Source organism: Andrena cerasifolii, chromosome 2, assembly GCF_050908995.1.
Source record: "Andrena cerasifolii isolate SP2316 chromosome 2, iyAndCera1_principal, whole genome shotgun sequence".
Classification (NCBI taxonomy): Eukaryota; Metazoa; Arthropoda; class Insecta; order Hymenoptera; family Andrenidae; genus Andrena; species Andrena cerasifolii.
The window spans coordinates 27,573,366-27,592,194 of NC_135119.1; the positions used below are offsets into that span (position 1 = coordinate 27,573,366).

The 18,829-nt window shown below is 46.5% G+C and overlaps 1 protein-coding gene across 2 annotated transcripts in view; it reads left to right on the forward strand.

The window, feature by feature from the left end:
* Positions 1 to 18,829, forward strand: part of Wdr62 (WD repeat domain 62) — a 102,738-nt gene that overhangs the window by 79,070 nt on the left and 4,839 nt on the right. For both annotated transcript variants that reach the window (XM_076807005.1, XM_076807006.1), the window contains 19 exons: positions 3,025 to 3,247; positions 4,171 to 4,386; positions 5,564 to 5,746; positions 6,161 to 6,321; positions 6,393 to 7,221; positions 7,311 to 7,521; positions 7,850 to 8,099; positions 8,185 to 8,641; positions 8,814 to 8,882; positions 9,148 to 9,261; positions 9,586 to 9,752; positions 9,939 to 10,232; positions 10,311 to 10,458; positions 10,734 to 13,173; positions 16,679 to 16,827; positions 16,894 to 17,095; positions 17,682 to 17,805; positions 18,396 to 18,589; positions 18,791 to 18,811. In XM_076807005.1, coding sequence (XP_076663120.1) covers positions 3,025 to 3,247; positions 4,171 to 4,386; positions 5,564 to 5,746; positions 6,161 to 6,321; positions 6,393 to 7,221; positions 7,311 to 7,521; positions 7,850 to 8,099; positions 8,185 to 8,641; positions 8,814 to 8,882; positions 9,148 to 9,261; positions 9,586 to 9,752; positions 9,939 to 10,232; positions 10,311 to 10,458; positions 10,734 to 13,173; positions 16,679 to 16,827; positions 16,894 to 17,095; positions 17,682 to 17,805; positions 18,396 to 18,589; positions 18,791 to 18,811 — 6,452 coding nt within the window. The remainder of the gene's footprint in view (positions 1 to 3,024; positions 3,248 to 4,170; positions 4,387 to 5,563; positions 5,747 to 6,160; positions 6,322 to 6,392; positions 7,222 to 7,310; positions 7,522 to 7,849; positions 8,100 to 8,184; positions 8,642 to 8,813; positions 8,883 to 9,147; positions 9,262 to 9,585; positions 9,753 to 9,938; positions 10,233 to 10,310; positions 10,459 to 10,733; positions 13,174 to 16,678; positions 16,828 to 16,893; positions 17,096 to 17,681; positions 17,806 to 18,395; positions 18,590 to 18,790; positions 18,812 to 18,829) is intronic.

The window sequence follows — 18,829 nt, forward strand, 5'->3', positions numbered from 1 at the left end:
GTGTAGGCGCGGAACGATTTCTCTGGCGTTTCCACGCGTTCCTTTCGTAACTGTTTTCATATCGGCCACGGTGTGGGGGATTCGAATTCAGTCCGCGGCGGGCTGGAAGACGCGCGTTCCCACGCGCAGTTTTGCGGGACGCGCGCAAAAGTAGCCCGCGCGGGTAACAAGGGTCGGCTTCGAGGCTTCTCCACCTGAAACTTTTCGCCTCGCAGAGATATAGTCACCAAATGAAATATTCTTGGGAACGCATTGCAAGATTCTACGGTGGTTACCTACAACATTCATCGAATTAGGTCCGAACTACAAGATGTCCAAAAATTTCACCTTCCGAACTCAGACTTCCGTGGGTTGTAGGAATTTTCAAGATTGCGTTATGTAAAATGTATAGTAAACAACTAATTACTAGACGAGTGGAAGTGTTAATTCACACGACTTCAGACCTCGAAGCGACTCAAGCCTCGCAGAGAATTGATCCCGAAACTTCAAACTCGTAAGCAGATATCTAGATTCCATACAGTTTGACCGTGTTTGCTCCGCCCGCTCGATACTCCGTTCCCTCCAGCCTGTCTGATCGGGCTGACTCGGTCGAGCAGAATGTCAAGAGGGCCCGCGCGAGGACACTTGTCTTCCGCGTCGAAACTCGCGCCGTCCGTTTTGCTCCCCTCGTCTAGACCACTATCTGGGTGCATAATTCACGGTCTGTGTTAAAAATAATGAGATTAGATCTTGCACGAGGGGGAAATATTGGGGAGTGAATCTTTATTCCATCCTATTTCAGAAATGTAGTATAAAAAATTTTAGTTTACAAATTTGGGTAAAAATAGAGGGAAATAGTGGAGGAATAAATCTTCATTGCCTCCTAAAACCTCGGCACAAAATTTGAAATTAAAATACTCAAGCTCCTGCCATTTATAAAGCGTCAGTTTCAATTATTCCGAACGTTTCCCTTGAAAAATAGTCAGACGCAGTAATCCGCACAGGAGCTAGTGGAACATTGAAATGGAGGTAGAGGTAGTTGTTACCGTTGTCCCCGTTGCGGCTGGATTACGTTATACCGAGTGTTTTGCTAACGTAATGGCGGTACAAATGGTGGCACGCGAAAGAAAATCCCGATCGTCGGGGCCCGAGTTTATTGACACGTTGCGGTTTAAGGTAGACGGAGGCCCCGACGGACAGCGAGATGCAACGAGCCGCACGAGTTGCGTTTCGCGTTACCGCAACCACCGCGTGCCTCGAATCTCGATACCCGCTGCGCAGAGGTGCTCATGCGCGGCAGAGGTACCTATAATTGCACGATTAATGGGGCCCGAGTGGCGGCACCATAAGCAGCTATTTACACACGGCCCTTTCAGAGTGATCGCTTCGTCCTTCTTCTGTTTATTCTCTTTGTTAAGTAATCACGATAACTGCATAAATTCAATTACAGTGGATGCAAATTCAACTGGCTGTACAGACTTTTGCTGTTTCTACTTTTATGGTAAACTCTGTTTGTTGCATATTCTTCAAGTGACTGCACGTGAGTGTCACTGGCTCGTGAAACCACGCGTGTAAAACCGATGCGTTATCAAATCGACCAAGAAACAAGCACGCGTGCTCGAAGATTTTCAAACGAGAGCGTGGCTGCTAATCTCCGCTTGGAAGACCGCGAGTTCAAATGTGGTTACGATGGTCTGGAGCAATTCAAGAAATTTTACTAGAATTTTTCGAAAATTCTTGTGATTATAATCATGAAATGTTAATATTCCCGCGCGTATAGTCACCATTTGCAATCACTACCTTTCGAATTATACCACTAGTTTTGAAACGCCCAATAGCTACAAGCGAGTTCTTAACGCGCGACTGGTGATGCACGATGTAATTTTCGGTCGTTCTCAGCGAACGATATTGCATCGTGTTACAGTTGGCCATTATCCAACTCGTCCAAGATAAATACTTGCTGCACACAATTAATTATCGAACGTTCAAGCAAGTTTTTCCTCGAATAACTTCAGTTCCTACCGCAGCTCGAAACTCATAACCGCGCGGCGCTAGCGTTATACACAATTCAGCAGAAACGTCGCTAATTAACTACACAGTTGCCGTACTTTTACCGGCGCCTAACCCAGACCATGCAGGACTTTCTGTCCGCCTCTAACTGCAGGTGGTTTAAAAATAGGTAATAATTTATTCAAACACAAGGCATGGATACACTCTTTTTCTGTAGCGTGCTCCTACGTAATTCTTTACATATATTGCGATCGATATTAAAATTCGGTGATTAATGTTGATGAAATCATAACAAGTTTTGAGGATTTAGATTTGGAGTGCAGCTTCGAAACTTGAACTAACGCGTTACCTAAAAGTTGTTGTTATTATTATTTAATAAATAGCTTACCGGTGTTACTCCCATCGATTTTGTCAGAGCACCTGCCAGGCGCAGGATTAAGTTATCATTCGTTTACGACCGATAATTAATATCCTTTCTCTGATCCCACTTCGCTTCTTCTCCCCGTTCCTCGGTAATTGCGATCGCAGATAGGAATCGGCGGCGGGAGCACTCCGTGTGTTCTTTGTTTTCGTGGCTGCAGACGATAATCGAGGAAGCTTCTTCTGCGGCCGGATAACTGGCGCCAGTCGTTCGCTATTACGTCCTTGGGGTGAGTGGAGGGCTCAGTTAAGAAGGTAGGGAACCGTGGTTCAAGTTGATGTGGCTCGTTATGTTCAAGGTCTCTTCGCGTTGGATGCGATTATCACGATGACTTGCCGCGTAACGTTGTTCTTGAACGAATTGATCGAAGAATGAGGAGAGTACGAGTGCTCTTCTCCAAAGCTCGATACTAGCTCGCTTGCTGCCCCTCCAGTCTACTTATGATACCTACCACCTAAATCTAAATATCTAGACCTACGTGTTTAAGACTAGGTTCAAGTGCCATTTGGTCAACCGAGGAATTCTTTTGGAATATTCCATTCTCTCAACACCAATGAAAAACAAGTTAAATGACAATTTAATTAGACTAATGATGACCCTTTCTCCGATTGCAGGTGCACAGTGGTGTTGTTCAATCCGCGAAAGAACACCCAGGCCCACGTGTTGAACGCCTGCCGCAAAACAGTGACGTCGCTGGCTTTGGCTGGCGATGGTAGACTCTTGGCGACTGGCGAGTGCGGTCACATGCCGAACGTCCGTGTCTGGGACATCTCCGATCCGTATAATGCCGTGCAGATCGCTGAGTTCTCCGGGCACAAGTACGGCATCAACTGTGTGGTGAGTGGAGACACATGTGCAAAGGGGTCTAGGATTCTAATGTAAAGAGACAAGGGCCCTACCGTTCTAGGAATATAATAACCAGAAGCACGCGTGCAACTGGAGAAAGTATCAGAGTGCCGGAAAAAGCTCTCGTCTCGCGCTGGTTTTACTGAAACGGAATGAAATATGCCGTGCATTAAATGTTCATGTTTTGCCTCGGCACGTAGTGCACTTCTACCTACATTTTTCGATATGGAAGAGTAGAAAGCACTCAATTTCGTATCCTACGCGGTTACACACCGCTAAAAGTGGGGTGATCGTTTTTCGTTTCTAATAGCGAAACGCCTATGAAAAAGCAATTAGTCTGAGAATGGCTACTGGAATGTAGGAAACCGAGGGGAGAGCAGTTTCACTTCTGGATGAATCTAACACAGGCAGCGGTCCGATCTCGGTAGATCACGAGGATCTCTTATTTATCAGGCGGCTCGAACGCAGCCGCTGCAGCGGTATATTTTAAATGCCAGCTCGATGGATTTATCGCCGCGAGGAGCACGATACCTTTCCCTCTTCCATATCTCCACCGTGTAATAGACAATCCCCGCGATATTCTTGCTCTACTAACGAAAGCAAACTCGCTAACGCGCGGTGTCTCTCGCCCGTGGAATTAACGTTGCATTCGTGTCACGCGCATCCCCACGTACGTGCACTTGGATTCTACAAGGCGTCGGCCACGGGAACGGTACCCTTTTATTCTTCTTCCGCGTGCCTTCGATCGCCAACGCCTTGCACCATCATCCAAGCTATGCAGTTCGAAAGCGGGGGCATTTATTCCCATAAATATATCTTTTAGCCATCTTTTATTCGCCCCTTTCAAAAATATAAGTCGAGGGAAGCGCAACGTTTCTACATGCCCGCGGCACGGTGGTTTTCTGTTTCTCAAGGCGTTTTCACCGAGCAACAAGTACGTGGTGTCTGTGGGCTCTCAGCACGATATGATCGTCAACGTCTGGGACTGGAGGAACAATGTTAAGGTGGCGTCGAACAAAGTCTCGAGCAAAGTGAAGGCCGTCTGCTTCGCGGAAAACGGCAATTACTTCGTCACCGTGGGCAACAGGCACGTGAAGTTTTGGTATCTCGAGTACTCGCGCAGCGCCAAGGTAATTCCACGATAATTCCCTCTCTTTGTCTCCGTTCGATCGTTCCATCTGCTCGCTCTCCTTCGAAATCGCAGCCGGCCATTGTCGATTCTTTGTTTACGCGTTTCCGCGTTTACAAATGGCGGGCGCACAAACATGGGAAAAGGGAGAACCGCGGGAGTGAACAAGCGTTCAGAGCGACGATGGTACACCACTACAGTTGGGATGAAAGCGATTGGTTCAAACACCACTGAGAGAAGTTACCGCCACTCTTTTTTTCAGTCGTGGATAAAGCATCTCGGGGGCGATGCTACTACTAGCTTTTTATTTTTTTATACCTCGCGTTTATTGTCCAATAACAAGGGTACAATAAAGAAGAAAATATAAACTAGATTAATGGTTCTCCCGCTCTTTTATGGGGAGTCCTTAGAAGTTTAAAGAAATGTGTAAAATTTTCCTGGGCAGGGCTCTTTGGAAGATTTGAAACAGCTCGCAGATAAAGCGATGGGGGTGATAGCGACTCTCAGCGATCTTCAGCAGCCAACTATTTTCGTCCCCACTGTAGCCTCCAATAAGGAAGACCTCGAAAGGACGGGGACTTTGAAGCAGGCCTGCCCTTTAGGCTGCCAAATACCTCCTCAAGTTCTGGAACCCGAGCAACAGCCGAGCGCGGAACTCTGTTGTTACTAAACAAGAGAGCTATTCCACGTCAAAACGAATAGGTGAAAAATTTAGTTTCACCGAACCTTGCAAAAACAAAGTATACCGAATTTCAACAACGGCCTATGTGAAATAGTTTTTGAAACTAAATTTTTCACCTATTCGTTTTGACGTGGAATAGCTGAAAAGTGGTGTATCCAGCTGTATAGACTCGTGGTACGACTCAGTATGGACGCACGCAGTTAGCAACGTAACAGTTTCGCACTCGGCTGTTGCCCGGGTCCCAGAACTTGACGAGGAGGTGGTATTTGCACCGTAAAGGGCAGGCCTGCTTTCAAGTTACAAGGCGTCGATTAAACTTTTTACAAAGCGATGCTCGAGGGATATTAACGTTCTCCATTTTCGATTCGCGCGGTGGAAAGCTGAGGTATCGATAAGTAACGTAAAATGTAAAGGGTGGCGAGATAGTGGAGACGGGAGGGGGCGGGCAAGTAATGGTAACGCGAAGGTGGTGATAGAGGCAATTCTGTTGGCACAGTATAAGGAACCTGTGCCTTTGATGGGTCGGTCTGCCATATTAGGAGAGCAGCGAAACAACGATTTCGTGGACGTAGCCTGCGGCCGCGGGGATATGGCGGACTCCACGTACGCGATCACCAAAACGGGCCTCCTCTGCGAATTTAACAACAGGAGGCTGCTGGACAAATGGGTGGAGCTTCGCGTAAGTACTCGGGAGTATCTTTGTTAAGAAAAAAATCAAGTTGAATAGCTGTAGCGTAGATGTATAGGTTGCGAAACAGTTATACGACTCAACCTCGCCATTGCGCTATTTTCTTTCTTGTTCTCTCGAATAGTAGTAATAATAATATAATAAGCAATAGTTTTAAACCAACTTCCATAGTATTTAACCGTGTAAGGCAGTTTATCCCAACTTTTCTTCAGACGCGATCCCCTTTTCCAATAAGGTAAATATTTCCTTCCTTTCATTTATGAAAAATCAGTGTTACATCAGTAATAAAATATGGCAATGTAACCATATTATATTAAAATAAATAAGTGCTGAAAATCGTCATAACATGGGGTGGACTGCCCCTTCTCGCGGTACATATCAGTATCGAGGAATGTCTGTTTGCAGACGACCAGCGCCAACTGCATGGCGGTGGGTGACAAGTACATCTTCATCGGCTGCGCGGAGGGGATCGTGAGGTGCTTCAGTCCCAGCACACTTCAGTTCATCACCACCTTACCCAGAACGCATTACCTCGGGGTGGACGTTGCTCAGGGGTTGTCCATTAGGTACTTGCATCGCCGCGCCACTAAAATCCTCCCTACCGGTAATAAAAGCTAACCCATCGAATCCATTGCAGCCACATGTCCCAGCACCCAGCGAACGCCAGGTACCCGGACGCGATCGCGCTGGCGTTCGACGAGGGGAACAACAAGCTGACCTGTGTCTACAACGACCACAGCATCTACGTGTGGGACGTGAGGGACATCAGGCGGGTGGGCAAGTCCCATTCGTTCCTCTACCACTCGGCGTGCATCTGGGGCGTCGAGATGTACCCGACCGGGACCGACTCCACGAGCGCTATGCCGCCAGGTAGCTTCATCACCTGCTCCAGCGACGACACCATCCGCGTGTGGAACATGGAGAAGGACATGCCCTCCAACGACACCCTGTACAAGAGGAACATCTACAGCAACGAGCTGCTGAAGGTTCTCTACATAGATCCGGAGCTAACCTACCTGAAGGACTTGGACCTGGCTGCCGCTGGCTCGACGGAGAAGAGCGACGCCTCGTACGACGGCCGGAACGGCGTCAGGTCGATTCGCGTGAGCCCCGACGGCAAGCACCTGGCCTCCGGCGATCGCTCCGGCAACATCAGAATCCACGATCTCTCGTCCTTGGAGGAGCAGTGCTTGATCGAGGCGCACGACGCCGAGGTTCTGTGCCTGGAGTACTCCAAGTTCTCCCGGTACTCGGTGGAGCCGCCCAGGCTGCTGGCCAGCGCCTCCAGGGACAGGCTGATCCACGTGTTCAGCGTCGACCAAGGGTACAACTTCCTGCAGACCCTGGACGATCATAGCTCCTCCATCACTGCCGTGCGATACTTCAGCCCGGGCAATCAGGGTAGTCAGATACAGATGGTGTCCTGCGGCGCCGACAAGAGTATTATTTTCAGGCAGCTGCAGTCGGTGAGCGGGTTTAATTGTTTAACGAATAGCAAGGGTGTTAAGCGCTCCGCGGAGATCGGGTTTGTACATCCTTGTGGTTTTTGTTGCAGACACCAGGGGGCATGCCGCAGTTCGCCAGGGGTCATAACGCCCAGGGGAAGACCACCCTGTACGACATGGAGGTGGATTCCGGGCAGAAACACGTTTTAACTGCCTGCCAAGATAGGAACATTAGAGTCTACAACGTGGCCACTGGCAAGCACAGCAAAACGTTCAAGGGCTCTGTTGGTGAAGATGGATCTCTCATTAAAGTCGTTTTAGGTACGAATACGATGCTCGATTCTATAAGCTTTCGAAGCCGCAACACTTTTTCATTCATCTACCAAAGAGATCTAAAGGTGCGAATCCACGATCGTGAGACAAAAATCTCAGCAACAACTAAATATAAATAATGAAATTTTGTTGAAAGTATATCACGAAACTTGACACACATACGAGTCAGGTGAAATCGTGACTCGTAATTCGTCGTATATCACCCATGGATTTCCTTTGCGTATTACCTGGCTAATTCAACATGGAAGTGATCCACACCTCGAACTTTCAATGTTCCTATATCCATCATAATTCCAGTAATATCTACATGTTTCAGATGCATCGGGAATTTACGTAGCTACCTCGTGTACAGACAAAACACTGTGCGTGTACGATTATTACAGCGGCGAGTGCATGGCCACCATGCTGGGCCACTCGGAATTGGTGACGGGCCTGCGTTTCAGTCCCGATTGCCGTAACCTTGTGTCCGCCAGCGGCGATGGCTGCATCTTCGTCTGGCGTGTTCCACGCGACATGGTGGTCACCATGCAGGCCCGTCTCGCTCAACAAGCGATGAGAGCTGGGAAGTAAGTCCCACTTCCAATCAACGAGCAACTAAATACACCTTAACTACCCCAAAAACTGTGCGCTATATTAAAACAACATCAACAGGAGGCCACCTCAAGTGAACGGCACAGGAATCGACATACAATTAGACAACGAAACATTCGGATCACCGCCGCCAGAATTCCTGGACCCAAACGCCAATCCAACACCTCAAAACGTCGGCGTGGACTACAGGTTCAGCGTGGGCCAGTTGCCACTCTGGGCGAAAAAGCAGATAAACACAGCGAACGCGGACGAAAGCACGGGCCTCGGCTCGAACGTCAGACCCCTTGGTGTTGATCTACCGAAGGGCAGATGGGCCCAGAGGGTGCAGCAGGGCGATGGTATAACGGTTAAGTCCGTCTACGACAGCGACGAGGTGATACCGTTCCCTCCGCCGCGTGGGGCGCTCGATTCTGACGGCGGCGGCGGTGGAGGCGGTTCAAAGGACAGCTCGATCGACAGCGGCACCGAGACCAAGTGCAGCAGTGATTATCGTCGGGAAACGATTATCATCAAAAGGGTAAATTTCAGTAAATTCTAACGACACCGTCCACTAATCACGCCTGTATCGTTGCCTATGTAATCACAGTTTCGATCGTTGATATCGCTGAATAATATGAATTCTAATGCATAACCGTGATAAATAATTGGCGACCGCACTCGTACACTAACACACGACGCCGTGGTTCTAGGAAGAGGACGAGACTGTATTTCAACCTTGTCCAGATAGTTACAGAGAATTAGCAGACAACACGAAACAGGTACTAACTAATTCCCAAGTAAGCAGATAATTGCGATACTGCCTCATCGTTACCCAGTGTGTCTTCGCGAGTCGAAGCCAGTGCTATAGGAAAGACCAGAGAGAGAGAGAGTATCGTCAACTATTTTTTTTTGTCATTTAATTTCGTTCTGTCAGCTTGTGCACCCTTTTTTGGCCATTTTTTTATTCTCACGCGGAATGACTCGCTCGCGTGTGTTTGGTTTCCTTTTCATTGATCCTCTATTTTATTTCAACCGACGACGTAGGTGCTCGGTGGTAACGTGACTGTAACTAGAGGTAGCAATATCACGGAAATGACACGTCAGTCGAGGAGTCGCCATCATACCGACGATAGCAGTCTTGGCAGCTTTAAATTTGAGGTACATCCGATTGAGACGCCTCAGGCACACCAGCAGCGAACAATCGCAGCAGACAGTAATATACAATCAAGCATAGAAACACGCAAAACACGCCTAATAACGGAAACAATCGATGCACCAACTCGTCTCCCAACGTATTATCGCTTCTCTGAATTATTTCTGTTTGCCGCTTCACACGTTTTGCCCGCCAGCAGTTGCGTACTCTAACCCGTTCGACTTCGAGGCACTTTAGACTCACGCTTCATTCAATAACAATAGTCTGTAAACAAAATGGCACGGTCAGGTTGTGATCCAGTGTTTGAGATAAGCTTGCGTTGTATGTAGGACCACGAGAGTACAGAGCACGACGGCGACGTCGAGGACTATTCCGAAGGGGAGAATGGCACCACTGGATCTGAGAAATCTCACAGGTTGATGTACTACCCTGCTCCTGAGGATACGGTGTCGAATCAGTTCACTGTGAATGCTATGGACGTGGAGGAACTTCGAAGGTTCGTTATGGAATTTTATAGTAGCTTCGTGTATATGGAAGCAAGTATAGTATATTTTTAGTGCAAAAAGTGTTCGCGTTGGAGAACTTGGTACTGGAGAAACACGTAATTCGGAGAGCTATAGATATGTAGAGATAAAAGATCAAGGTTATCTTCGATAACCTTGTGCTTCGCGGTATTTCATAGATCGCAGAGGCGACAGAAGAAGCCCAGGAACGGAGAAAGTGGTCGAACCAGCGAATTAACTGCATCTGGAAGCCAAGACGATTCGGACTCCGAAGGAGGAGCCTCTACACCAAGCGCAGAACGGAATCCTCTGTCCATGTTGTCCGAAGCTAGTTCCGAAGGGTTCGACCAACTGGCCAAACAAAGCCAACGCGAGAAGTATCTGAAGAATGCCTTCGAGTCCCTCAGCGGTGCTGAAGAGCCCACCAACAGGAGTCCAAAGACTACCAGTATCAGCTCCCAGTTCCATGGAAGGTGATTGTCTGTTCCTTTGGAACGAACAGAGTCTTCCTAGGGTATATTCGATTAATGAAGTGCAACGATTGTTAACAGGCTTAGTGGAGGCGATACGGGCAACAACAAAGTGCGCAATGCGGCTGTGGTGAACGCAACGAAGCAGGCTAGAGGCGATGCTGACGTTGTGAAGAAACGAGAGGAATTGCAGAGGAGAATAGAGGAAACTAGGAGGAAATTGCAAAGTGTATGCATCGAGGTTCCTTCTTATCGCGAAATCTATCAGCTATCCAACAGAGTGTTTTATGAAATAGTTATTTGCGTAACAGAATGTTAGTCCTGTCGAAAAGACCTCATAAAGTTTCCTTCACTCGTCATGAAACACTCTGTGCCATCAACTCTCTGACTCTTTCGGTACTATTTAAATAAGTTAGTCAGCTAGGGTTGAGGAACACCATGCTAACTGCTAAGGGTTAACCGAAACAGCGTCCAAGCAGAGCTCAAGTTCGTTTTTACCCACAGGTTGGCTACAAATCGTCGTTAAGAACCAGCCAAAGCATATCGGACTTGAGCAGCCACATACCGGAGAAGCATCACCGATCAAGCCGGCTGAGCACAGGTAACATGAAACCCGGTCAGCAGACACACTACACGAAACCGATTAACCCTTGCAAACCTATACCGAACCCAAAGCCCCCGTTAAAACCCCAGCAACTCATTAACAAAGTGTCGGGTGTGGGGAATGCGCTACCTAAGCTAGACACCGCTCCAACCGGCGAGAACTGCTTGTCGAAAAGCCCGACCACGTCGTGCATAAGCGATAGGGCGAGGCCCTCTCTGGCCCGCCCGTTAACGTTGACCTTAAAGAAAACTGAAAAGTATAAGCTGTCGCTGAATAAGGCGAATCAGTCGTTGCCGGAGTCGCCGGTCTGCGAGGAACTGAAGCTCCTCAAGGAACAGTGCAAGAAGAACGTCAGCCGTTTCGCGAGGTTCGCGCAGAAGAGGAGATCCTGCAGCTACTTCATCGGCCTGAACGACAACGAGGAGGCTATGGAGAGCATAGCCAAGTCGTTCGAGAGCCTGCCAGCGATGAACGAGCGTAACATGGAGGCGCTGAACGACGCCATCGACGACGGGGATGACGGGAACGGCAACTTCAGCGACGACTCGCTGGAGGGTGACTTCAAGAACCCGCCGCGTCGCTGCGTCAGCGACTACCAGATCAACGTGCACGTGGACAGCCAGCAGGACGTGCACAGGAACTACGGAAACTACACGGGATTCCCCAAGCGAATCCTGACTGGATCTCAAGAGAGCATACTGTCCGACGCCTCGGTGGAGTCATTCTCGAAAGGGAGTGCGGATATCCTGGATTATAGCCACTGCGACAACGACCGCCACTCCAGCGCGAGCTTCTTCTTGTCCAGGCGGAAGATGCAGGCTGGCAGAAGCCAAGAGAGCATCTTAACGGACGAGAGTGACTATCAGATGTTCCCTCTGCAGGAGAACGTCGATCACAGGAGCACAGAGAGCGTCCTCACCGACGACTCCGACTCCCTAGTGAAATCCGCGCCCCTCGAGATGCTGTTCGACTCCCATTACAAGCGGAAGAGACAGAACTCGGAGACGTACAGCGGGAATCCTAACAACTCCATAGAACAGTCTAACGATACCCAGGATCCTGCGAACGAGTCGACCACTTGTCGAGCAGTGTTCAGGTCCAAGTCCCTCCAGGACACCAGGATAACCAAGGTGAACAGCGAGAACAGTTATCCAGAGGATACTAGCCGACCAGCCACCTGCATCTACTACGAGTTCAATTTCAATGACCAGAATGACACGAATGTGGAGATGAGGATAGGAACCAAGTCGGACGCTATTTCGAGAAGCAGCAGCTTGAAGGTGCCTAAGGAACCGCAGTCGATGCTGATACTGAACGATTTCGTAGCCCACAAGCCGCCCAAACCGAAGAGGAACTCTGTTCGGACTCAGAGTATGAGGAACAGGGCTCGCCCAGCCTGGAACAAGTACAACGTGGACGCTTCGGCGACTCAGGCTCCTCGTGTCAAGGCCACAGAAGCTGAGGATCACGCTGGCAAGCCTCGAGCAGAAGTTCGGGCAGCCAGAAACGATAGTGATACGAAACCAGAGTCAGCCGAGGCTCTGCACAGTTCCAAGAGGATTGAACAGCTTCTCCAGTCGTCCAGCTACTCCCTGCAACCTGCTGATGACCCAGACCCAAAGACCAATTTCTACAGTCTACAAAATAGACGCTCTGATAAGAGTCCTGGCTACGACGCTGGCGGACCCATGGACAACTATGGCTTCGACCCGAGCGACGCCTCCCATCGGGGCTGCGATCTGAGTGAAGACCAGAGGGAAGCTTCCCACGTCTGCTGCTTCGAGAACGAGATCCCCACGAAGGACACGCAGGAGACATACGACTCTCTGGAGCCCACTGGAGTCCCCTGCGACCTCCAGGCGTCCGGACTGCAGAGCGTGTCGAATCTGCGCTCCACAAATGAGAGGATCGACAATCTAGACGCCAGCGTCGATCTGAGGATCACCAGGGCCATCGAAGGGACGGTGAAGCTGCTCTCCAAGGAGTTCGAGAACCTAGTCAGAAGGGAACAGTACTTCATGAAGGAGAAGTGTTTGAGGCTAACCCATTGCCAGGAGGCCAGCGAGAATTTCGCCAAGCTGGAGGCTGAAAGGGACGGTAGATTCGCGATCAGAAGGGATATAAGGTTCCATTCTGGGGGAGAGGATAGCGACTGCGCGGACACGTCCACCATGGACAAGTCGATGATGGAGAGTGGATCGTCCACGTCGGCGTCCAGCTGCACGAACTCGCCGAAGAGAATGTGGCCGCCCGCGTCGCGTTGCCAGAGTCACATGAAATGGACTAAAACGTTGCCCACCATTAATCAGGCTATACTCCCATCCAAGCATCTTTACGCAGGTACTTGAGAGTGGAGAGCAGATTGTTCTCTGCTCGTTCTGTCACAGACCTGGGCAAGCTTCCTTTCCAACGAACGCGCGGGGGGTGACGTTTTCAAATAATATTTCAGTCGTTTAACTCGGATAGTGAGATTTGGATTAATGAAATGCGAGGTGGATAAATATTCGAGAGAGGAAAAGTTTCAAATATCGAGGAAGGAAGAACGCTCGAGTTGTTTATCATCATTTCACCATCCGCGAAGCGTGAACTGCAGCAAATGTGTACAATTAGCGGAGACTGCATACATTTGGCACACTTTGATGAAAGCTTATCAGTTTCATTAGACTTGCATGTAAATTCATAAAAGCAGTCCTGCTTTCTATCTTCCTTCTTAATCTGCCCACAGTTTAACTGCAGTTTATAACTCACAAATAATTCAAATTTCAATATATTTCAATAATTCAACTATAACTTATAGGAATTTGTATCATCGTCTAATTCATATCGTCTGAAATAACATTTCAAATGTTCCCTCGACAGTGCCCAGGTCCGTCCGACTCTCGTTGTTGTGTAGTTCGCAGCTCGTTGTTCAAGTCGAAGTTTCACGATGCTTTCGTTCGCAACGAATTGCATAACGACTTACGCACAGAAATGTCGTAACAAACATTCTCAAACAGTCGACGAACTCTTACAAAACACACTGGACTCATCTCCGGAGCGTCGCTTTTCAAATTTGGCGCGCTTCGAAGATGTAGGTTTTGGGTGTTGCTTAACTTCCCAGAATAAAAATGTAACGTGCAACGACTGTCTGAGCCTGTAGCTACCGTAACAATTATTTATATACACGTGTACGACACTTTTAGCAGCACGATTCACGAAGTTAGATATCCGTTTATGTTTCTTTCTGTATCTCCAATGTGCACGTTTGCCATCTGTACGGTTATCTTTATGGCATCGTTATTATCGCCCGACTGATACATTAGTTGGTCATTTTATTTACAGCAGCAGCAACCATATACTTTTCAGTTTGAATGCTTTTTTCTATTCATAAAGACACGCGAGCAAGCGCATAAAGCAATGAATATCGTTTTTCGTTTGGCATGCGCGATCGACAGCATGTTTCGTCCTTACGATGTAGTTCTATCCCGCTTCGTCCTTCCATCACATCGAATGTCTTTATACAACGTTTTGTTAATGAACTTTTCTGATGATGTTGATCGTATTCGTTTTATGTTTCTTTTGGAGTAAAGGCAAAATTATGTAACGAAGTTTAGTGGAGAAATATGATCGACTTCAACTGATGGACCTAACAATTAAATGGACGGAGTACAAAGCTGCGGGGCCTAAGCTCCTGTCAGTAAGGGAGGTGCATGATACTGCGCATGCGGTGGTGGACGATCGGTGATTGGTTAATGAAAGTGATATATCATCGATAAGAGGCAGTGCCTCTTTTATATTTCTTTATGGTTAAGTGTCTCGTTGAGTTTGAAACGTTAATACGTAATTGCAACATTATATTTTGGTCTCTTAAGACTTGATAAAACTTATGCCACTCGTCAATTGAGGGGCTCATATGTAAGTACATATATATGTATAGTTTTATACATATAAGCATATTTTAATACACCCTATATAGGCATTCCGTTTCAAATAAAGCGCGACGCATGCGTACTACTCCGCCAATCACAAGCCATCCACCACGACTTCTCTCCTCCCGATCGACTGGCTCTACCCTCTCGTCGATGTTGAGACTTTGTGTTTCGTCCATTTAATTCTTAGGTCCATGCTTCAACTCGAATTTACACTTAACGAGATTTACGCATTTAATGTAATTTTAAATTCTTCGTGAAGGAGCTATAGTTAGCAATGACGAGTTATCTTGACAGATTGAGAAATTTTATGTAAATACATTAGTGCTTTCCAAGGTCGCTTACGCGTAAGCTCGGGGTTCTCCCACTCTCGTCCGCATTGTCAGGGATATCGCGCGGCGGCACTAACCGCGAAGACACGCTAGCCCCCGTCATGGCAGTCTTCGTAACGTCGCGCGGTCTCCTTGACAACGGAAACTGCGCGAAATAAAGATTGGAGGGGGAAGCAAGCGCGTGAGGGGCCCCTACGCTGGGAGAGCCCTGAAATACATGGAGACTCGAATTCCCATCGCTAATTATGCTTCAGAAATTAATCATGGCCGATCGTTGAATTTCTTATTTTTAGAGGAAAAGATTTAGTATGCAATAATTCATTAGTTTGTGTATACAGAGTGCCTCCAAAGTATGTTATTTATACTAAAAACAGTCGAAAAGTCTTTTATCGGTTTCCAATTTGATAAAAAATTTAAGTTTTAAGGTTCGATTTCGTAGCGCGCGAAATTCAAACAGTAGATGATGAGGATAAAGAATTTCTCCATTTCTTTGTCTTTCCACTTGCTCGATACTTTTAAGACACCCTGTACACCGCCTTTTCGACACGCAATTTCGCACGGAAGAGAAAATAGCTCGTTAGTTTGTTGGTAATCCATCCTAAAATCCTTAAAACTTAACGAAAGCAATTACTTTCTAATTTTTTTTTTAGAAACTATTGTAGCAAATTGAACTTCAACTCGACTTGTCAGTTTTGCCAACAAGCTTGACCGTAAATGGCGATTGCACCGACACAGTCGTGACCGCGACGTCTCGGTTAAATATTAAAAACACAATTTTGAAAATAGGTCTAGCGATTGTAATTAAATTAAAAGAAAGCTGCAGAGGTAAGTTGAAAGAGGCTTCAACAAGAGAGAGTAACCGGCGAAACACTAATACTTATACCCCCAGCCCCCCCCCCCCCAAAAAAAAGCGAAGAAGACAGTAGCTTAGTGCATGTGTGTGCGTGTTGTTGTCGACAGTTGGCAGTAGTGGGGGGCGAATCTCGTCAAAAGTTTTTGACAGCGAAGAGGAGGGGGGTGGCATGCGACGTGCCTGCTCGCTGAGTGATCTTTCCGTCAGCCCGCCAAATAGGTTACTGCATGGCCCGATACAAGGTACCCTTTCATTGTGTGCCACGTCTTTGAGGGTCTTTCCAACACGGACACGCGAAAACATTCGATGAAAAATGTAACTTCGTTAACGAAACAATTTCTTGGCGGTACGAACAGCCCTCTACTAAATGTCACAGTCACGACAAGCCTCTGGATTTAAGTTTTGGAATGACCCCCGACTAGCGTAGTGCCTTCTTTATCGACATCGATCATTGCTTCGATATTTTGGCTACGTAACCGCCGTTAATCGATAACACTGTCGATGCATTTGAAATTTAAATACGAATTTGAATTTGGGTTTGTTATGCCATTTATGTATTTCCAACATTTATGTGTTCAAAATATCGAACAGTTATTTTATTATTTTGTATATCTGATTAATAGCCATGTTTAATTATTATTGTGCATCGAATACGCACGGAATGAAAGTCTTAATTCCTCGCGTAGAAATCAATTTGTAAATCTAGATGAGATTCTGGGTGAATCGGAGTTTTCGTTAACGATCGGTAACAGTTTCAGGAAAAGTAGGTAATAAGAACGCGAACGCCTCGGCGAGAAGTGGACTAGGAAGCGCGACTAGCGGAAACCAGTCGCGGCACGCTTCCACGAAGAATCATTCTTCTCACATGACGAGAAGCAGCAGCGTCGGCGTTTTGAATCAGGTACAGTTTCTTTGTTCGAAGCTTTTCGAAGAGACATTGTTTATTTCATCGATGGCTATGTTGCAGAGCGACTCGGAATCAGACGTGGGTGCTGGAAACGGAAGGGGATGGAACAACCAGACAGGAAGTAATCGAATCAGCGGATTGATGAGACCCACGATCAGCTCGCAGAACAAAATCAATCATCAGATTAAGTCGAACTCCTCCTCTGGCAGCAATTTGCCCTCGGTTCTTAGAAGGAGAGGCATGCAGGGAGCATATTCTAGTGGTAATTAATAATTAAAATTGTGGTGCTGATAAATTTGCTTTTAATTTAAGTAGTTCTCTTTGTGACTTCAGGTCATTTGGGCAAATTGGATTTTTGCCGCCCTTTATATTTTACTAAATTTTTTTTTTTTAGTCACATTCATCTGAATTAGCGAGACATAATGAGCTGAGGCACATTTCGCGATCCAAGAGTTTACCGTTCGAAAATTTTTAGGCTACAGTATAAACTTTCTGCTTTATACGTTAAGATTATAAATAATTATTTTAAATTATAATTTTTGACAGTGCGTGAAATTTTTTGTAGATATTTGTTTTGAATAACAAAAGATTTTTTTTTAAATTTTTTTAATATAGGTACGCATCTTAGTGTTCCCTAGTATAATAGTAATTATATGGGTGGTTTAAAAACGATTTTTAAGTTTGATACTAAATTCAAACATATATTACCTACTTTTTATCGCTTTTTCAAAAAGCTGATTTTTTTTTATTGGTATTGATTAATTTTAATTTTCTCTTTCTATCAATTTTGCCGCCCTGGACACTTGTCCTGCTTGCGCCCTGTCTTCAATTTTATATATTTTTTCCAGTAAATCTAAGTCAAGTGGGTAACCAAGAAGACTCGAGCTCGGAGGACACCTCGTCGAACGGAAACGGTGGAAAGCCAGCGCTGCCTCCAAGGCCTCGAAGCATCAGTATCGACCATTCTGCAAAGTACGTTGTAATATTTCAATTGTATAGTCTAGTGCTACGCCAGCTTTTATCACCCTCGGCAGCCCTTCGCAGAATTCCGCGGTACACCACAAGCAAAAGTATACAAAACACATAAAAGTTACAAAGTGTATACACCGAAATTACATTTATTTATGAAAACTTTCTTTAAAAAAATAAATAAATAAATAAAATCTTGTGCATTTTCTCCTGTTGGAGGCATTGTGCCCCGCAGCACACTTACAATCAGCATCGCTTCGTGCAATGGTGCACTCAGGATTTAACCTTGGGGGAGCCGAATTGAAGGCATAAAACTGTTTTTAATGGAAAATTCAATAAAATTCATTACGTGATTATAAAAATTTATTTAAAGAATAAAATGCAGTTTTCTTTTCTCTTTATAAAGCTCTTGAATTACTTCAGTCGTGATTATATTAATCTGCTCTTTCCTTTTTCTGGGGGAGTGCGCCACTGGTCTCGTGGCACACCGGTTGCGGAGCCAGTGCTATATACCAGTGTATAGTCTGCAGAGTTCTATGTATTAAATTGTTTGTGATTAATATGTTTGATTTTATTGATTTCACGTCTCGCAGCTTAAGTCTACCTGGCACAACAGTGAGGAGGTCAGGTTCATCGACGGTGATCGCGAACGGTCGCGCCGGAAGTAGCGTGATAGGGCAGACCGCGAGTAGAATATCGGCGACAAATAGGAATCAGCTGGATCCCAGCCCTCAGGAGCTGCCAGTCAAAGATACTGATCGTGCCATCGATGTAGCCAGTGCTGAGTGTAAGAACCCTTACCCCGCTTCTTCTGCTTTCTTTATTCTCATTCTGTTTGCCACTGTTCACGATCATCTCGTCACTTATCAAAGTGTAAGCATGCAAGATTGCGAGAAAAGTAATTTGAAGATGTAACCCTTATTTCTGTATTATTTGATCGATGGGCGAAACCGATTACTCTATCTAATTGACGATTTTACTCTTGCAGTAGGCACGGATAAGAAATTAGGTAAACTAAAGACACCTA